The 19,239-nt window shown below is 45.2% G+C and overlaps 1 protein-coding gene across 1 annotated transcript in view; it reads left to right on the plus strand.

Annotated features, from left to right (window-relative positions):
• The first annotated feature begins 2,204 nt into the window (after positions 1-2,204).
• PGM2L1 (phosphoglucomutase 2 like 1) overlaps positions 2,205-19,239 on the plus strand; it is a 47,810-nt gene continuing 30,775 nt past the window's right edge. The window contains exons 1-2 of the mRNA XM_015815477.1: positions 2,205-2,321; positions 16,871-17,038. Coding sequence (XP_015670963.1) covers positions 2,205-2,321; positions 16,871-17,038 — 285 coding nt within the window. The remainder of the gene's footprint in view (positions 2,322-16,870; positions 17,039-19,239) is intronic.

The raw sequence follows: 19,239 nt of genomic DNA on the forward strand, positions 1-19,239 counted from the left end.
GATGGCATTTGGATCCTCAAAAATTATCTTGCATGTATCCGAACTTGCAGCCAAAATGTTGGAGATGTGATAATATGGATGCGACTTATTACCATATTTGGTGGACTTGTAGGGATGTTAAAGCCTTCTGGATTAAAATATGGTGGAATATCCAACAGATTTTTAGGAAAAAGATAAAGTTTACACCGCAATTATTCTTGCTGGGTATTATGGAGAATCTGGATCGAAAAGAAATGAATCTTATGTTGTATTGCATCACAGCAGCAAGAACACTGATTGCTCAGAATTGGAAAAGAAAGACACTTCCAACTATGGATGATTGGAGACAGAAGGATCACTCACAAGAGACATTTATCCTGATATGGAGAAGATGGATAGATTATATCCGGAAAAAATATGAATTGAGAAATTATCATCTTGCTTTTGATTAATTATTTAATTTTTATAAGTTTATTATTGTATTTTAGAGTTATAGTAAGTTTATATTTGTTCATTGTATGAATGGATGGCTTTGGATAGATTAAAATTATTTTGTAATTATTCCTGGGTTTAGCGCTGGGAAGTCCGGGGGGGGAGGGGGGAAAAGGATAAAAATATATAAGATTTGATGTGTTTATTAATTATTTTGGAAGTATATTTATGAGGATAATCCTGGCTGTTACCCCAAACTGCTTCCGGCTGGTGCTTGAGAAAGAGGTTGGGAAGTAGGGAGTGGAAGGAGGAAGGTGGAGTGGTTGAGAGTTTAGTGGGAGGAAGGTGGTAGGTGAAAGAGGGGGAAGCCGAGAGGGGGCAGCCGGGATCATCCGTAAAGTATCTTTTCTTTTGTGTACTGATGTTCTGTATTTATATGCATCAAGTTTATGTTTATATTTTGTTATACTTGAAAATAATAAAAAAATTATATATATATAAAAAAAGAAAATAAAGGGAAGGAAGGAAGAAGAAAGAAAGAAAGAAAGAAAGAAAGAACTTGTAATCCGTCCAGTTACCTTCTAGAGGAGATGGGAGGCATAAAAATTTAATAGAAAGAAAGAAAGAAAGAAAGAACATAAAGAAAGAAAGAAAGAAAGAAAGAAAGAAAGAAAGAACTTGTAATCCGTCCAGTTACCTTCTAGAGGAGATGGGAGGCATAAAAATTTAATAGAAAGAAAGAAAGAAAGAAAGAACATAAAGAAAGAAAGAAAGAAAGAAAGAAAGAAAGAAAGAAAGAAAGAATTTGTAATCCGCCCAGTTACCTTCTAGAGGAGATGGGAGGCATAAAAATTTAATAGAAAGAAAGAACATAAAGGAAGGAAGGAAGGAAGGAAGAACATAAAGGAAGGAAGGAAGAACATAAAGAAAGAAAGAAAGAAAGAAAGAAAGAAAGAAAGAAAGAAAGAAAGAAAGAAAGATGTGCTGGGAGAAAACGCACCCCGACTACATTTCCCAGCAGCCCCCGCGGGTCGAGCGGGCGAAGGCGCGGGTGGGCGGGACCTCCCGGCTTTACGGCGGCACCTTCGGGTTTCTCCGCCCACCCACCGACCGGTCCCACTAATAAGCCGCCTTCTGGGCGCTCGCTGGCGCTTGTCGGCACCGCGCATGCGCGCCGCCTTCGCCTCAGCGGCAGTTGCCGGGCGAACGGGGCGCGGCGGTGCCGGTGGTCGTGGAGTGTGTGTGTGTGTGTGTGTGTGGTGGGGTGGGGGAAGGGTCCCTTTACGATGAGGAGGGGGTCTTGGCTATCTCCATAAATATTTCCGGAACGCTTCTGTAGGCCTCCCCCTTTCCCTCACAACCCCCCCGCCCCCAACAATCCCTCTGAGGAAAAGAGCAGAGGTGGGTGGGCCGAGGAGAGATTGACAGCCCCCTCCCCCACTTATTTTGAGAGAGAGAGGCCTCTCCCCCGCCCTTTTTTTTTTAAAGGGAAGCCCCTCCCCCTTGCTCGTCCTCCTCCCGCCCTTCCTGAGAGCCCCTCCGCCCGGCCGGGGGAGGGGCGCCAGGGGGGGAAGAGCGGGGCGGTCACGTGACTGGAGGGAGGAAAAGAGAGGGAGGGAGGCGGGGGAAGGAGGGAGGGAGGGAGGGAGGAGAGGGAGGGGGGAGGGTGGGCGTCCAAACGACGGGCGTCAACGTGCAGTGAGCGGGAGCGCCGCCGCAGCTGGGTCGACCTGACCACCCCCACCCCCTTTTTTTTACCTGCTGGAGACCCCCACCCACCCAGCCAGCCAGCCATGGGCGACCCCCGGGACCTGCTGGTGGGGGATGTCAACTCCAACCTGCTGATCGGCTGCAGCACCGGGGACGCCCAGCTGGACCGGGCGGTGGGGCAGTGGCTGAGCTGGGACAAGGTGGGTGTGGGCACGGGGAGGGGGGGGAAACCCCCCACCCCTTGCAAGGGGGGGGGAGAGAGAGAGAGAGACCCTCCCCAGCTGGCCCAAAATAAGAATTAACACAGAATACATCCATCATAAGGAAAGAGAGGTGACCTTTGGGGGGGTGGGTGTAGGGTGTGTGTGTGTGTGTGGGGGGGTCTTGGCAAGAGCAGGCAGGTGGGCAACCCAGCCTGGGGTGGGGGGGCACCAGCCCCACCTGGCAGAATCCAGCCTGGGAAGGATGTTGCAGGAATGGTCCTCCAAGCCAGGACCCCCCGCAGCAGGTTGCATCAATTGCACAGGGATTAATATGGATATTTGTTTATAGATCTGTACGTATGTATGCATATAGCATGTCTGTATGTGTGTGTTAGGGACGTGTGTACGCTTTGGAGAGCCGGCAACGATTTCGTTTTGGAGGTGTGCCAGTTGTGGCCACAGTAAAAAAAAGGACAATAAAGGTTATCTTGGTGGCCTTTGGCCGGGGGGTGGGTGGGTGGGTGGGTTGAGTGGGGAGGGGGCAGGTGGGCATTGGCAATGGCAACCCAGCCTGGAGACCAACCCCACAGGCTTTGTCCACCTGGCAGAGCCTGGGCTGGGAAGGATGTTGGAGGAATGTCCTCCAAGCCAGGACTCCGCAGCAGGTTGCATCAATTGCACAGGGATTAATATGGATATTTGTTTATCGATCTGTATGTATGTATGCATATAGCATGTCTGTATGTGTGTGTTAGGGACGTGTGTACGCTTTGGAGAGCCGGCAACAATTTCGTTTTGGAGGTGTGCCAGTGTGCCCACAGTTAAAAAAAGGACAATAAAGGTTATCTAGGTGGCCTTTGGCGGGGTGTGTGTGGTTGAGTGGGAAGGGGGCAGGTGGGCATTGACAATGCCAACCCAGCCTGGAGACCAACCCCACAGGCTTTGTCCACCTGGCAGAGCTTGGGCTGGGAAGGATGTTGGGAGGAATGTCCTCCAAGCCAGGACCGCAGCAGGTTGCATCAATTGCACAGGGAATTAATATGGATATTTATTTATGGGTAAGGGTATAGGCGTGTACATATGTGTGCATAATAGCGTGTCTATATGTGTGTTATGTGTGTGTACGCTTTTGAGGGCAGGCAACAGAATTTCAATGTCTGCCAAGTGTCCACAGTAAAAAAAATGACAATAAAGGTGATCTTATCTAGGTGGCCTTGGGGGGTTGAGTGGGGGGGAGGGGACAGGTGGGCATTGGCAATGCCAACCCAGCCCAGGCTTTGTCCACCTGGCAGAGTTTGGGCTGGGAAGGATGTTGGAGGAATGACCACCAAGCCAGGACCACAGCAGGTTGTTGTCGTCTTTTACAAATGGCTTGTTTGTGCCAAACTGGGTTTTCTCCTTTGCTGTCGCTGCCCTTGGCACCCGATGTGTGTGTGTGGGGGGATTGATGTCAGGTCCCTTGGAAGAGCTCCATTCCTTTTCACGAATCGGTGAAAAAAAATCAAGGTGTCTGTGGCTCCTTTTTTGACCGTCAAATCGTATGCAAAAGCTTTTGACAGAGGGAAAAGGAGCTACAGACTGTCTGATTTGGGGTGGTGTGTGTGTGTGTGTGGGGGGGAGATTGTAATATGTTTGGAAATGCTTTCCTCTTTCTCCAGAGCGACTCAAAACTGGCTTTATGTGATTGCAACACCACATCCTGAAAGGGTATTATTTAAGAAACACACAGTGTGATGTAGCCTTGTTAATCTTATCAGGAGGAAAAATGTCTGAGGAGGAATGGATGCTTTGCAGTTCTCCGCATCAAAAAAAAAGATAATCTATTTTTTTTTCTAGCAGGAGATAGCTTGTATTTTTTTTTAAAAAAAAAATGCTATTTGCCTTTGGGGTGCTATGAAATAACATGAGATTAAGCCGATTTTGTCTTAAGCTGCTCACAGGTTTTGTGACATCTCTCTGGAAGAATAGAACATATGTACAAAAAAGTTACACACACACACACACACACATATACACATACACGCCCTATAGCCTTTGTGTTGTCTTAAAGCTCCTTTCCTTACAAAATTCAACTCAATCTACTTTTTTTTATTACAATATAAAAAAAATACATCAGATCTTGTATGGTTAAAAAAAAACCCTTGCATATGTTACAAGTGAACATAAATTGAAAAAAAAAAAACCAGGACAGAATAAGCTGTATAAAATATTAATGCAAGATTAATTCAATATTTAAATGTATTAAATCTAGAGACTATATAAGAAACCTATTGTTTCATCTCGTTTTTGGAAGTTAAGGACATTTTAGAAATGGATAGCAAATACGTATCTTGAATTCGTGCTTTCTAGTGCTATCTATTTATAACCTTTTGCACGCTTTCTTTCCCCCCCCCCCTCTTTTGGAAATAACCTCCAATTGGCATTCATTTCTAGTCTTTTGGCGACCTTATTTCAGGTTTCTCCCTTCCAGCCTGTTTGATGACCTCATAGGAAAGTATGGAAGAGAAAAAAAAATATATGCATAGGAATGAGAGCTGTCTAAAAGTCAGGAGTCTGCATTTTGGAAATTAATGGACATTATCTGTGGATGACTGGCAGAGGGTAGGATCTGTGTGCCTGCATTTCAAAGTAAAACTAGAGAGCAAAGATTAAAATTCCGGTATCTGGCAATGGGCAGTCCATTAGTCTCCCCTTATCCCACATTTTTGTGCCGTCAGAATAGAATAGAGCTGGAAGGGACCTTGGAGATCTTCTAGTCCAGCCCCCTGCTTAAGCAGGAGAACCTATATCATTTCAGACAAGTGACTGTCTAGCCTTTTCTTAAAAAATCTCCAGTGATGGAGCGCCACGATTTCTGGTGGCAAGCTGTTCCACTGGTTAATTGTCCTCCCTGTCAGGAAGTTTCTCCTTAATTCCGGGTTGCTTCTCTCTTTGGTCAGTTTCCAACCATTGTTTCTCATCCTTCCCTCTGGTGCTTTGGAGAATAATTTGACCCCCTCCTCTTCTTTGGGGCAGCCCCTCAAATAGTGGAACGCTGCTATCCTGTCTCCCCTATTTCTTCTTTTCTTTAGACTAGCCAAACCCAAGTCCTGCAGCCGTTCATATGTTTTGGTCTCCAGGCCTTGGATCATCTTAGTTGCTCTTCTCTGAATTTTTTCCAAACTCTCAACATCTTTTTTGTGATATGGTGATCAAAATTGGCTGCAATACTCCAGGTGTGGCCTCACTAGGGTTTTATAAAGCAGTACTAATACTTCGCGTGATCTTGATTCTATGCCTCTGTTTATACAACCCAGGATTGTGTTAGCTTTTTTGGCTGCTGCTGCACACGGCTGGCTCGTGGTCAAGCGATCGTCCACTAGGACTCCAAGGTCCCTCTCACAGTTGCTGTTTTTAAGCCAGGTCTCGCCCAATCTGTACTTGTACCTTTGATTTTTCCTGCCTAAATGTAAGACTCTGCTTTTCTCCACATTGAAACTCATTTTGTTGGATAGGGCCCATTGTTTAAGTCTGTCAAGATCTTTTTGGATCCTGAGTTTGTCTTGGGGTGTTGGCTACTCCTGCCAGTTTGGTGTCATCTGCAAATTTGATGAGTTCCTCTTCAATTATCTAAGTCATTGATGAAGATATTGAAGAGTCATGGGCCTAGGACGGAGCCTTGTGGTACCCCACTGCTTACTCCTCTCCATATAGATGTAGTGCCGTTGAGGACTACTCGCTGAGTACAGTTTGCCAGCCAGCTACAGATCCATCTGATGGTGATGTTGTCTATTTTCCTAGCTTACCAAGGAGTAGGTTGTGGTCTACCTTATCAAATGCCTTACTGAAGTCTAAGTATACTACGTCCACTGCGTTTCGCTGGTCTACTAGTTTAGTCACTTTATCAAAGAATGAGATGAGATTGGTTTGGCATGATCTGTTTTTGACAAACCCGTGCTGGCTACTAGTTATAACTTTGTTTGCTTCTAGTTGTTTGCAGATCTGTTTTTTAATTATCTTTTCCAGGATCTTCCCAGGTATTGATGTTAAACTGATTGGTCTGTAGTTTCCTGGGTCCATTTTTTTCCCTTTTTTTGAAGATGGGAACCACATCAGCCCTTTTCCAATCCTCAGGTACTTCCCCAGTGCTCCAGGATTTTTGAAAGATATGGTGCAATTTTTTTCTGAGATAACATCTGCCAGCTCCTTCAGAACTCTGGGATGTAATCTGTCAGGTCCTGCTGATTTACATTTGTCAAGGTCAGACAGGTGTTCTCTTACCATTTTCCTGCTTATTTTAATTTTTATTTATAATTTGTCTTTTGCAGTGGTTTTTTTTGGTATGTTGGGCTATGGTTTCTTTTTGTGTGAAGACTGATGCAAAGTATGAATTAAGCAGTTCTACTTTCTCCCTGTTGGCTGTTATTTCCTTGTCATCTTTTCTCTTTAGTGGACCTCCAGTTTCATTGTCCTTTTTCTTGTTGTTCATATATTGGAAGAAACTTTTTATTATTATTCTTGATTTCTGTTGCAAGTCTTTGTTCGTTCTGAGCCTTTGCTTTCCTGACTTCATCTTTGCGTGTTCTGGCTGTCTGCTGATAATTGGCCTTAGTTATGTGACCCTCTTTCCATTTTTTTGTATTTGTCCTTTTTGTCTTTCAATTTGTCAGAGAGATCTTTGTGCAGCCATGCTAGTTTCTTCTTGAATTTCTTGTTTTTGTTTTTCAGTGGTATTGTGCTAGACTGGGCTTTTATGATTGCATTTTTTCAGAGTTTCCCACGCTTCTTGGATTGTTTTCCCCTTTAGGATTTTTATCCATGGGATCTTTCCTAGGTTCTTTCTGAGTTTGTTAAAGTCAGCTCTTTTGAAGTTTAAGGCGCTGGTTGGATTGTTTTCTGTTGCTAGTGTTTGCGTTATATTAAATTTCAATATGACGTGGTCACTTTCACCCAAGGTTCCGGTAACTTCAACTCCCTCTATCGCTTCTTCTCTATTAGTAAGGATTAAGTCCAGTATGGCTTTACATCTGGTTCCTTCCTCCACCTTGTAAGTGACAAAGTTGTCAGCTAGGTTGGTTAGGAATCTGTTAGATCTCCCACTCGCTGCAGAGCTTATCACCCTGTTGATATCTGGATAGTTGAAGTCTCCCATTACTACTGTGGTATGTTTCCTACATACATTTATTAACTGGTTGGCAAAGAGTTAATCTATTTCTTCTGATTGGTTGGGTCGTCTATAACAGGGCTTTTCCAACTTTTCACCCCTTGTACCACTTTTAGGATATGGCAGTATCCGAGTACCACCAGTTGCCTAGCAAAAACTCGATGACCAAAAAAAGGAAAAAAGTGATGAAGTACAGGTAGTCCTCGACTTACAACAGTTCGCTTAGTGACTGTTCGAAGTTACAACGGCACTGAAAAAAGTGCCCCCCCAAGCCACAGCCGAGCAAGACACCTGCCTGCCCACCCGGCCGCGCTCTTCCTCCTGTCCGAGGTTTCCATTGTTGTGAGCATTTCTGTTGAGGATTGGCAGCGGGGGTGGGGTGGGGGGGTGTTTGGTTTTTATTCCCCCCATCTGCTGGGCGGTTGCAGCAGGTTTTGGTCACTTCACATGACCCTGGGACACTGTGACCGTCATAAATATGAATCAGTTGCCAAGCATCTGAATGTAAATCACAAGACCCTGGAGATGCTGCAACATTCCAGCTGATCGGCACTTCTTCAGGGCTGAGCAGAAGCGCCAGGATCAGCACCGAGCTCCAGCTGGATCCTGGCACTGATCCTGGCGCTTCCGCTGAGCCCTGACAGCCCTGCAGCTCCAGCCGTCTCTCGTTCAGGCTTGTGCGGTGCTGCCACCGGTTCAGCTCATTCCCCTCCCCTGCTCCCACTTTTCTAGGATGGTCATGTACCACTTGCCAGGTGCCAATGTACCACAGGTGGTACCCGTACCACTGGTTGAAAAGCCCTGGACTATAATATACACCTATGGTGATGCCAGTTTTCCCCCCTCTTTTATATTGACCCATATGCATTCTGGAGAGACTTTATCTTTGATCATGTGCATTTCGGTAGATATGTATTGTTCTCTTACATATAGGGCAACTCCCCCTACTCTTTTTGTAGACCTGTTTCTTCTGAACAATTTGTATCCATCCATCAGTCCATTCCATTCATTGGGTTTTGTTTCACCAGGTTTCTGTAATGCCAACTATGTCATACCCTCCCTCGTGTACTATTGCTTCTAGTTCAGCCTGTTTGTTCCCCAAGCTTTGAGCGTTTGTGTATAAGCATTTAAGGCTTTTAGGCCTGTCCGTGGGTGTGTTTCCTGCATCTCCTGAATGTTGTTTGAGTTTTTCTTTTTTTCTCGTCCCTGCCCACCTCGTCCTTTGATTTGTTTTCTTGGGATTTATAATTGGTTGTGGGTTCTAGAGATTCTGAAGATTGGTCACACACCCCTCTCAATTTTAGTTTAAAGCCTTCCTGATAAGTTGGGGCAATCTTTTTCCGAGTACATTTCCCCCCGTTTTCGTGAGGTGCAGCCCGTCCCTCGCCAAGAGTCCTTCGCGAAGGAAATGCAGTCCATGATCCAGGAAACCAAAGTTTTCTTGGCGAGACCAACCCCTTTAGCCAGTGGTTTTCTATTTTTCACCCCAATAGCCTATAGCAGTGGTGGCGAACCTATGGCCCGGGTGCCAGAGGCGGCACTCAGAGCGCTCTCTGTGGGCACATGCGCCCTTGCCCCAGTCCTGGGCCTTCCGCTGGGTTTTATAAAACCTTTTCGCTTGAGGCCTCCGCCGCCATGTGCAAAAAAAAAAAAGTGGTTCAATCAATCAATTTCAACTCGCGGGAAAAAAAAAAGATCTCGCAAAGTTGGAATTGATTGATTGAACTTTTTAGTCCCACCCAATCTGCCGTTACCCCCGCAGCCACGCCCACCCAATGGGCCACACCCACCCAATGGGCCACACCCACCCGGCACTCGACGATGCATAAGTGGGTTTTGGGTTGCAGTTTGGGCACTCGGTCTCTAAAAGGTTCGCCATCACTGGCCTATATGGTGGTTGGTTGGTTTGTTTTTAGGCAAAACGACTATATATATATATATATATATATATATATATATATATATATATATATATATATATATATATATATATATATATATATATATATATATATAATATATATATATATATATATATATATATATATATATATATATATATATATATATATATATATATATATATATATATATATATATATATATATATATAGTACTTCTTACAATTTTTATTTCTCCACAGAGGACCCATATAAGTATCAATTTTCCATCCGGTTTTTTCCACTCTTGTGGTCCTCCTATAAATATATGAATATAAAAATAAATAAATATATTTTATCCTCCTGGTGTTCTCACCTTTTTTAAAATAGCCTTTGGTGCTGCTGACTTTTGCATCTTAGGATGCTGAGAAGACTAGACCTGTAGGAATCCTAGACATTCTGTAATAACGAGAATAATTGCATGAACTGTGTAGCTTCTTCATGTGAGAAAAAAAAATGTCTTACAGGTGGCAGAATTGGCTGGCACCATTACAAACCTTGTTACGTTGTGTGCCGATGTTTTTCCTAAGAAAACATTGGAGAGAATGCTTAATACGGTGTATCTCAGCTTGGCAACTTTAAGATCCGTGGACTTCAGTTCCTCCAATTCCCCAGCCAGCAGGCTTAGCGTTCTACCGAATCCTAGATTAGGGTTGGATCTTTTCAGAGATTATGAACCCAAAGGGAGGGGCCGTCCAAGTGACCTCTTCTCAAATTGTGGAGCTGCTCAATTTGCTTGCTTCAAGAACTTCCCCTCTGGGAAGCCTATTTTAGGCTGCAGCTGTCTCTAAAATGGGATGCAGGAAATGATTAATAACGTGCCACCAGATGCACAGATAGAGGAGAAAGTGAAAGCCGTGGCTTGGGATTTCGTGGACGCTGGCAGAAGCAGAGAACTGGCTTTTAACGTGCAGCTAATCATAGATTCGGATCTTGGCTTAGCCTGTTAGAGAGATCCTAGCTCAGGGGTTCCCCAACCCCCTGGTCTGTGGACCGGTACTGGGCCGCGGCTTGCCAGCAACTGGGCTGCACAAACAAGCGTGTGGTCCTCAATGGAACCACATCTACGTGGAGGGAAGTGTGTAGTGGGGTGCCCCAAGGCTCTGTTCTGGGCCCAGTGCTCTTCAACATCTTCATCAACGATCTGGACGAGGGGATAGATGGGGAATTCATCAAATTTGCAGACAACACCAAGCCGGCAGGAATAGCCAACACTCCAGAAGACAGGCTTAGGATACAGGAGGATCTGGACAGACTTGAACACTGGGCGCTATCTAACAAAATGAAATTCAAGGGTAAAAAAAGGAAGGTTCTACATTTAGGCAAGAAAAACCAAATATACAGGTATAGTATGGGGGGTACCTTGCTCAATAGTAGTAACTGTGAGAGGGATCTCAGAGTCCTAGTGGACAATCACTTAGATATGAGCCAGCCGTGTGCTGCAGCTGCCCAAAAAGCCAACACAGTGCTGGGCTGCATGAACAGAGGGAGAGAATCAAGATCATGTGAAGTGTGTGCCTTGGTAAGGCCACACTTGAAATACTGCATCCACTTTTGGTCCCCACGATGTAAAAAAAAGATGTTGAGACTTCAGAAAGAGTGCAGAGAAGAGCAACAAAGATGATCAGGGGACTGGAGGCTAAAACATACAAGGAACGTTTGCTGGAATTGGGGATGTCTGGTTTAATGAAGAGAAGGACGAAGGGTGACATGATAGCAACCTTCCAATATCTCAGGGGTTGCCCCAAAGAAGAGGGAGTCAAGCTCTTCTCCAAAGCGCCTGAAGGCAGGACAAGAAGCAACAGATGGAAACTCATCAAGGAGAGAAGCAACCGATAACTAAGGAGAAATTTCCTGACAGTGAGAACAATTAACCAGTGGAACCACCTGCCTCCAGAAGCAGCGAATGCTCCAACACTGGAAGTTTTAAGAAGAGACTGGACAGCCATTGGTCTGGAATGGTATAGGGTTTCCTGCCTGAGCAGGGGGTTGGACTAGATAACCTCCAAGGTCCCTTCCAACATTATTATTATTAAGCAAAGCCCCATCCGCGAGATGCAGGCAGCACACAAACCCACGCCCCCTCCGGTCCGCGGAAAAACCTCTCCCCACGGAACCGGTTCCTGGTGCTCAAAAGGTTGGGGACCTCTGTGCTAGCTGGTGATGAAGGGAACTCCGCCCTGATTCAGTTTGAAATCAGGCCAGGTAGTCCTCAAGCTACGACGGCAATTGAGCCCAGAATTTATGTTGCTAAGTGAGAAATTTTTTTAAGCGAGCTTTCCCCCATTTTACGACCTTCCTTGCCACATTTGCTAAGATAGTTAACCATTTTTATTTGTTATCACGTATTATTAAGGGGGTTGGACTAGATGACCTCCAAGGTCCCTTCCAACTTTACTATTATTATTATTATTATTATTATTATTATTATTATTATTATTATTATTATTATTATTATTATTATTATTATTATTATATTATTATTACTACTACTACTATACCTATTATTGTTGTTTAAATCTATGTACCCAGACAATAGGCTGTTTGCTAAAAATTGAAAATGTTAGCTGAGGAAACCCCTGCCCCACCCCTGACCCCAACCCTAACCTAGACCCCAATCCCAACCCTGATCCCATTCTACCCTTAACCCCATCAAAACTAATACAACTTTTTTAAAAAAAAACCCAAGAGGCTGAAGTCTTGTGAGTATGTTGTTAATATTTGGACAGAGAACTCTGTACGAGTGCCAGTGGGGCATTCTTTTCACAGGAGCTGGAATTTTGTTGCTGGGTAAACAGATCGTTATGTCGAACCACAGATAAGAGATTTAGGATCTGCTGAATCTTATCAGGATTGTCTAAAGCCAATCTCCTCTATTGCTGTTTCTAGCAGAATCTTAATTGGCTTTTAACTCAAAAGTTACGTTCTGTGCCCAGTGTGGAAACTTCCCAGCTGATGGAAAACTACAGGTACTCCTTGAGTTAAGACCACCGTTGAGCCCAAAATTTCCACTGCTAAGCAAGACAGTTAAAAGACTCTGGTGCTGGAGAAGACTCCTGTGAGTCCCCCGGATTGCAAGGCGATCCAACCGGTCAGTCCTGGAGGAGATCAACCCCGACTGCTCTTTAGAAGGCCAGATCCTGAAGTGGAAACTCAAGTCCTTTGGCCACCTAATGAGAAGGAAGGACTCACTGGAGAAGAGCCTAATGCTGGGAAAGATGGAGGGCAAGAGAAAAAGGGGACGACAGAGAAGGAGGTGGCTGGATGGAGTCCCTGAAGCAGGAGGCCTGAGCTTCAATGGACTCCAGAAGATGGTAGAGGACAGGAAGGCCTGGAGGAACGTGGTCCATGGGTTGGACACGACTTCGCAACTAACAACAACAACGTCACTTCAGTTATTCAATTAGCTGCTTGATGGTTCAGAGAATCTGGCTTCCCCTTTTGATTTTGCTTTTCCGAAAGTCGCAAAAGAACCCCAGGACATCATTTATGCAACCGGCATAAATACGAGCCAGTTGCAAGCATCCCAGTTTTGATCACGTGACCCTGGGGATGCTGCAACCTCGTCAGCTTGAAGAATAGTCATAAGTCCCTTTTTTTTTTCAATGACGTAACTTCAAACAGTCACCAAACGAACGTCTTTTAAGTCGAGGGCCACCTGTGCTCTTCTGCTTCTTTTCGATCATCTACTACGTTTTTCAGTGATTCTTGGAAACGGGAGGAACAAGTACCGTTTTAAAGCGCCGTCCGATTGGTAGACACCGTCTACTTTCCTTTTAAGTTCTCAGAGAAAAAGAGGTATTATTTCATGCCTCCATGGGCAGGGCTTCCCATGAGTTGCACATTTAAACTATATAATTGCTGACAGAAGGCCACCTGAAGAGACTAGAAGCATTTGAAATGTGGATTGACAGGCGGCTGTTACGTAGAAGCTGGATGGACAAGATCAGAAACGAGGAGGGGATAAGCCACCTGGGAAAGCCAAGAGAAATCATCAAAACAATTAAAAAACGAAAATCAGAATATTTCGGACACGTGATGCGACACCCAGAAAAATACGGCCTACTCCATTTAATCCTCCAGGGAAAGATGGAAGGCCAACGAGGTCCAGGCAGAAGAAGAACATCGTGGCTTCAAAATCTAAGGGACTGATTCGGACAAAACTCAGCAGCACTTTTTCGTGTGGCTGCTGACAAAACTAGGATCGCCAACATCCGATAACGGATATGTCACAAGAATAATAATAATAATAATAATAATAATAATAATAATAATAATAATAATAATAATAATAATAATAATAATAATAATTGCTAACTGATAGAAAAACAGAAAACTTGGGATTATGGATCTCTGCACAGATTAATCCCAAATCTATTTATTTTTTTGCAAGTGATGTTGAAGAATAGAACAGTCTTTCTTTCTGCTGGAAACACACATTGTTCTGCGATCAGATTGAACCCCCTCTTCTGCCACCCCAGGCAGAAACACGCGAATCTTGAGTTATTTAGATTTGATCGTACATTTCCCCGCGGATAAAGCCTCGGGGGGTAAAAATGTATTTTCTCCTCCTTTCCCTGCTCAAGGCAGCGTACATTTTTACTTCCATTTGACGGAACCGAACATGACTCAGAGCATCATTTTGCAGATGAATTGGATAGAGCCTGTTTACTTCATCTAATTCATGTGCAAATGATAACACTGAGTCATCATGTTCGGCTCCGTCAAAATTTCACGATTTAAACAGGAGAGGATGTCCTTTTAATTCAAGGCCGATGTCGGTGGAGTTGTTGAGAGAAGGTCAGCCAGATCCGGAGCCCAAACAACTCGGCGAAACGGCGGCGTGGGCAGCAAATAAATTTAATGAACCAATAAAATGAAAACGGTCTGTCTTTGAAATAACTTGTCTTTCTCAAATTTCCACCAGCTGAATCAATGGCTGGCAGTCCCTGGCTGACCTCTTTATGGTAAAGGTCAGGATTCTCACCCACCCCTGGGATTACTAGATCCCATCGCCTTTCTAAAGTGACCTGCGAGGAGACCGGGAGCTGCAAAGATCAGCTCGGGGATCCGCAGCCGATTTTATTATGCATGCTTGCGCTTCAGCCACAGCACATAAATCAAACGCTGCAGGGTTTGTTACGCAATGTAAATTGCGGCTCCCCCCCTGATCCCGCTATCGGCCAGCCATCTTCATGTTTGGCAGAAGGATGAAAGCGTGAACTTGCAGCTTTGGCAAATCGTCGGCTTTTCACCGAAAGAATTTGGCAAAGCAAATAATATAGCACAGTATTTAGGCTTTCGGAGATCGGCAGCAGCAGAAGCATTATAACAGATTCTGGCTTGTTCTGGGCTTTTATGGAACTGCAATCAAAGCGGCTTCGTAGAGGTTCTGGAAAGTCTGACGTTTGAGCTATCGTTGGTTATTAAATTGATCGCTAGCACGGGGTTGGTGGGGAATTGCAGACCGTTTCGGGATGCGTTTTGTGCTTCCTTCTGCTTGCCCAGTTGTGCAATAGTGTTCGCCCGGGAGGGATGTAATTGGTTTGGTACGGCGATTAAAGGCGCTGGACTGTTCTCTCCCAGTCTTTCCTTAGGCATGAAATGCTGGTTGGGTGACTTTTGGCCTGTGGTTCTCTCTCGGCCCAACCCACCTCGTACGGTTAATAATAATAATAATAATAATAATAATAATAAAGTCAGAAGGGGCCTTGGAGGTCATCTAGTCCAACCCCCTGCTCAGGCAGGAAACCCTAGACCATTTCAGACAAATGGCTGTCCAGTCTCTTCTTAAAAACTTCCAGTGTTGGAGAAGGGAGGGAGGGAGGGAGGGAGGGAGGAAGAAAGAGAAAGAAAGAAAGAAAGAAAGAAAGGAAGGAAGGAAGAAAGGAAGAAAGAGATTCGGAGGGGACCTTGGAGGTCATCTAGCCCAACCCCCTGCTCAGGCAGGAAACCCTACACCATTTCAGACAAATGGCTGTCCAGTCTCTTCTTGAAAACTTCCAGTGTTGGAGCATTCACCACTTCTGGAGGCAGGTGGTTCCCCTGGTTAATTGTTCTCACTGTCAGGAAGTTTCTCCTTAGTTCTAGATTGCTTCTCTCCTTGATTAGTTTCCCTCCGTTGCTTCTTGTCCGGCCTTCAGGGGCTTTGGAAAATAATAAAATACTGTCTTTAAGATTGTTTTAGTTCCAGGCTCTCTGCATAGTTTTATGTTTTATCTCTTTTTTTTAATGGATTTTTTATTTTATTTTATTTTGTAGGCCGCCCAAGGTCCTGTCGGATCTGGATGGCTATAACAAATTTGAATAAATAAAGGGAAAGGCCAGTGTGGAAGAATCAACGGAGACAACCTTGGAATAATTCCAGAGGTTTTCAGGCATTCTCTGCTGACGCACAGCTGGGGGGGGGGCTGGAAGCTGGGTTGAGTCAGGCCTGGTTCCGCCTCACTCTTGCAAGCAGTGGGATAACAACGGAAGCTGATGTTGGCTGAAGTGGTTGTCTTGCTCGATCGTAGGTGGCCGAGTTACTTCATAGCCTGGCTTTCTCTGGGGTGCTTGGTGCTCTCCGAGGTGGGCAGTTTTCTTGCAGATGTTTCATTGCCAAACTAGGTACCATCATCCGTGTTGGAAGGAGGTGGGGTTTGCTCGCTGTTTCACCTCACTTCCTTCTAGCACTGAAGATGTTACCTGGTTTGCTAATGAAATGTCTGCAAGAAAACAACTCAGCTCAGAGAGCATCAAGGGCCCTAGAATCCACCTCCTCCTCCTCCTCCTCCTCCTCCTCCTCCTCCTCCTCTTCTTCTTCCTCCTCCTCCTCCTCCTCCTCCTCCTCCTCCTCCTCTCCACAAACCTATCTATCCCCTCCTATTTTCTAGTTGGGCAATGTCTACAAGAAAACCACCAACTTCAGAGAACAACAAGGACCCCACATTCTCCTTCTCCTTTTTCTCCTCCTCCACTGTCCTCCTTTTCCTTCTCTATATCATCTCTCCTTCCCTTTCCCCTTCCCCTTCCCATCTTTCTCATTCCCCTTCCTATCCTCCTCTCTGCAAGCCCTACTCCCTTCTAGCACTGATGTTGTTACCTAGTTGGGTCATGAAATGTCTGCAAGAAAGCCACCCAGCTCAGTGAACACCAGGGACCCCACAGTCTTCCTCCTCCTCCTCCTCCTCCTCCNTCCTTCCTTCCTTCCTTCCTTCCTTCCTTCCTTCCTTCCTTCCTTCCTTCTAGCACTGATGATGTTACCTAGTTGGGTCATGAAACGTCTGCAAGAAAACCGCCCAGCTCAGAGAGCACCAGGGACCCCACCGTTCCACCCTGAGCTGCAGATATTTTCCCCCTAGGACCGTCTCTCCCAGATGGCGCGATTTCCTTCACCAGATTGTGAGCCCTACTAGGAGCACACGCCTCCCCATTTTCCTAGCCTACGCGTAGTCTGACCCTGCTCCTCCTTTCCTTCGTAGAATCCTAAAACCAAAGAGCAGATTGAAAGCCTGTTACGGAATGGGAAGAACAAGGAGCTACGGGACCGTCTCTGCCGCCGGCTGACCTTTGGGACCGCCGGTCTGCGCTCCGCCATGGGCGCCGGCTTCTGCTACATCAACGATCTCACCGTGATCCAGTCCACCCAGGTGAGTGTCAGAGCCATTGTGAAGGTTCAAAGCTGTGTGTCTCCCCTCCACCCACCCACCCTGTCCTCTCCCCCCCCTCGTATGACCTCAGATGCCATTGTCATTGCCCCACAGGGTGTGGAAGCCCTAACTTGGATTGGAAAAGCAAACAAACAAACACACACAAAAAAAGACCCCTTGTTTAATACCACGTGTGCCTCTGATACATCCTTGGGGCGTCTAAAGCCGCGTTTCTCAAACTTTGGCCACTTGGAGCTGCGCCGGCTTCAGACCCCTGCATTCGACTGGAAGATGTGTGGACTTAACAAACTCCCAGAATTCAACTTTAGACACGCAACGGAGGGAAACACACCAAGGAGAGAAGCAACCTGGAACTAAGGAGAAACTTCCTGACAGTTAGAACAATTAACCAGTGGAACAACCTGCCTCCAGAAGCTGCGAATGCTCCAACCCTGGAAGTTTTTAAAAAGAGACTGGACAGCCATTTGTCTGAAATGGTATAGGGTTTCCTGCCTGAGCAGGTGGTTGGACTAGATGTCCTCCAAGGTCCCTTCCAACTTGATTATGATTATTATTATAACTTCAACTCTCAGAATTCAACTTTTCAGATGTGTGGATTTCAACTCTCAGAAGGGTGGCTGGGGAATTCTGGGAGTTGAAGTCCACACATCTGAAAAGTTGCCGCTTTGTTGAGAAATCCGGATCTGAAGAGTTTCTGTCATGATCTTCAACTGAAAAATATTCGGAAGCAGCTGACAACGGATCGAAAATGAGTTGTGTTCGCTCCTCACTGCGGCCAAACTTCCTTTTTTGAAAGACGTAGCAGAGAAGGAGGAAATGGAAAGGCAGGGAAAAATAAATGTTGAAGCAGTAGTCTGCTGATTTTCTGCCATTTCTGATTTAATAATAATAATAATAGTAATAATAAGCAGGAGGCGTGAGCTTAAATGGACTCCAGAAGATGGTAGAGGACAGGAAGGCCTGGAGGAACGTTGTCCATGGGGTCGGGATGGGTAGGACACGACTTCGCAACTAATAACAATAGTAATATAATAATAATAATAATAATAATAATAATAATAATAATAATAATAGTAGTAGTAGTAGTAGTAGTAGTAGTAGTAGTAGTAGTAGTAGTAGTAATAATAGTAATAATAATAATAAAGTTGGAAGGGACCTTGGAGGTCATCGAGTCCAACCCCCTGCTCAGGCAGGAATATAATAATAATAATAATAACAACAACAACTACTCCCAACAACAAAATCCCAAAACAACTGGAGCACCACTTGAACACCATCATCGGCATTGACAAATTCGCCATGAGTCAATTGCAAAAGGCGGCCTTACTAGGAACCGCTTCCATCCTGCGACGAGATCTGTAATACCATCAAACATCCACATCTGCCTATCCCAAGTCCTGGGTAAGGACTCGATAGGTAGACAAAATGCTAAATCCAGTCTGAACATCTGGCTGACTGTGCAATGATCAATAACAGATTTGGAAGGGACCTTGGAGGTCATCTAGTCCAACCCCCTGCTCAGGCAGGAGATCCTATAGTACCATTTCAGACAAATGGCCGTCCAGTCTCTTCTTAAAAACCTCCAGTGTTGGAGCATTCACCGCTTCTGGAGGCAGGTTGTTCCACTGGTTAATTGTTCTAATTGTCAGGAAGTTTCTCCTTAGTTCCTGGTTGCTTCTCTCCTTGATTAGTTTCCACCTGTTGCTTCTTGTCCTGCCTTCAGGCACTTTGGAGAATAGCTTGACTGCCTCTTCTTTGGGGCAGCCCCTGAGATACTGGAAGACTGCTATCATGTCCCCCCTCGTCCTTCTCTTCATTAAACTGGACATACCCAATTCCAGCAACCGTTCCTTATATGTTTCAGCCTCCAGTCCCCTAATCATCTTTTTTACATCGTGGTGACCAAAACTGGATGCGGTATTCCAAGTGTGGCCTTAGCCAGGCCTTGTAAAGTGGTATTAAAGTGGTCTCAACCTCTTTTTTTGCTGATGCTATTCTGTCCCTTTCACCTTGAGTTGCAGGCAGGTTTTCACTAGCCTAAAAGAACCAGGGATTTGCTCTAAAGGGCAGCTTATCTGAGGGAGGAAGCAAGAGCCGGCACTGTTTTGGAAATGTTGGCATTGTGCAGAATGTCAACAACCTCCTTGCCGTTGACTAGGCACCCAGCGTTCAAGGAAAGA

Source organism: Protobothrops mucrosquamatus, unplaced genomic scaffold, assembly GCF_001527695.2.
Source record: "Protobothrops mucrosquamatus isolate PMUCROS unplaced genomic scaffold, P.Mucros_1.0 scaffold344, whole genome shotgun sequence".
NCBI lineage: Eukaryota > Metazoa > Chordata > Lepidosauria > Squamata > Viperidae > Protobothrops > Protobothrops mucrosquamatus.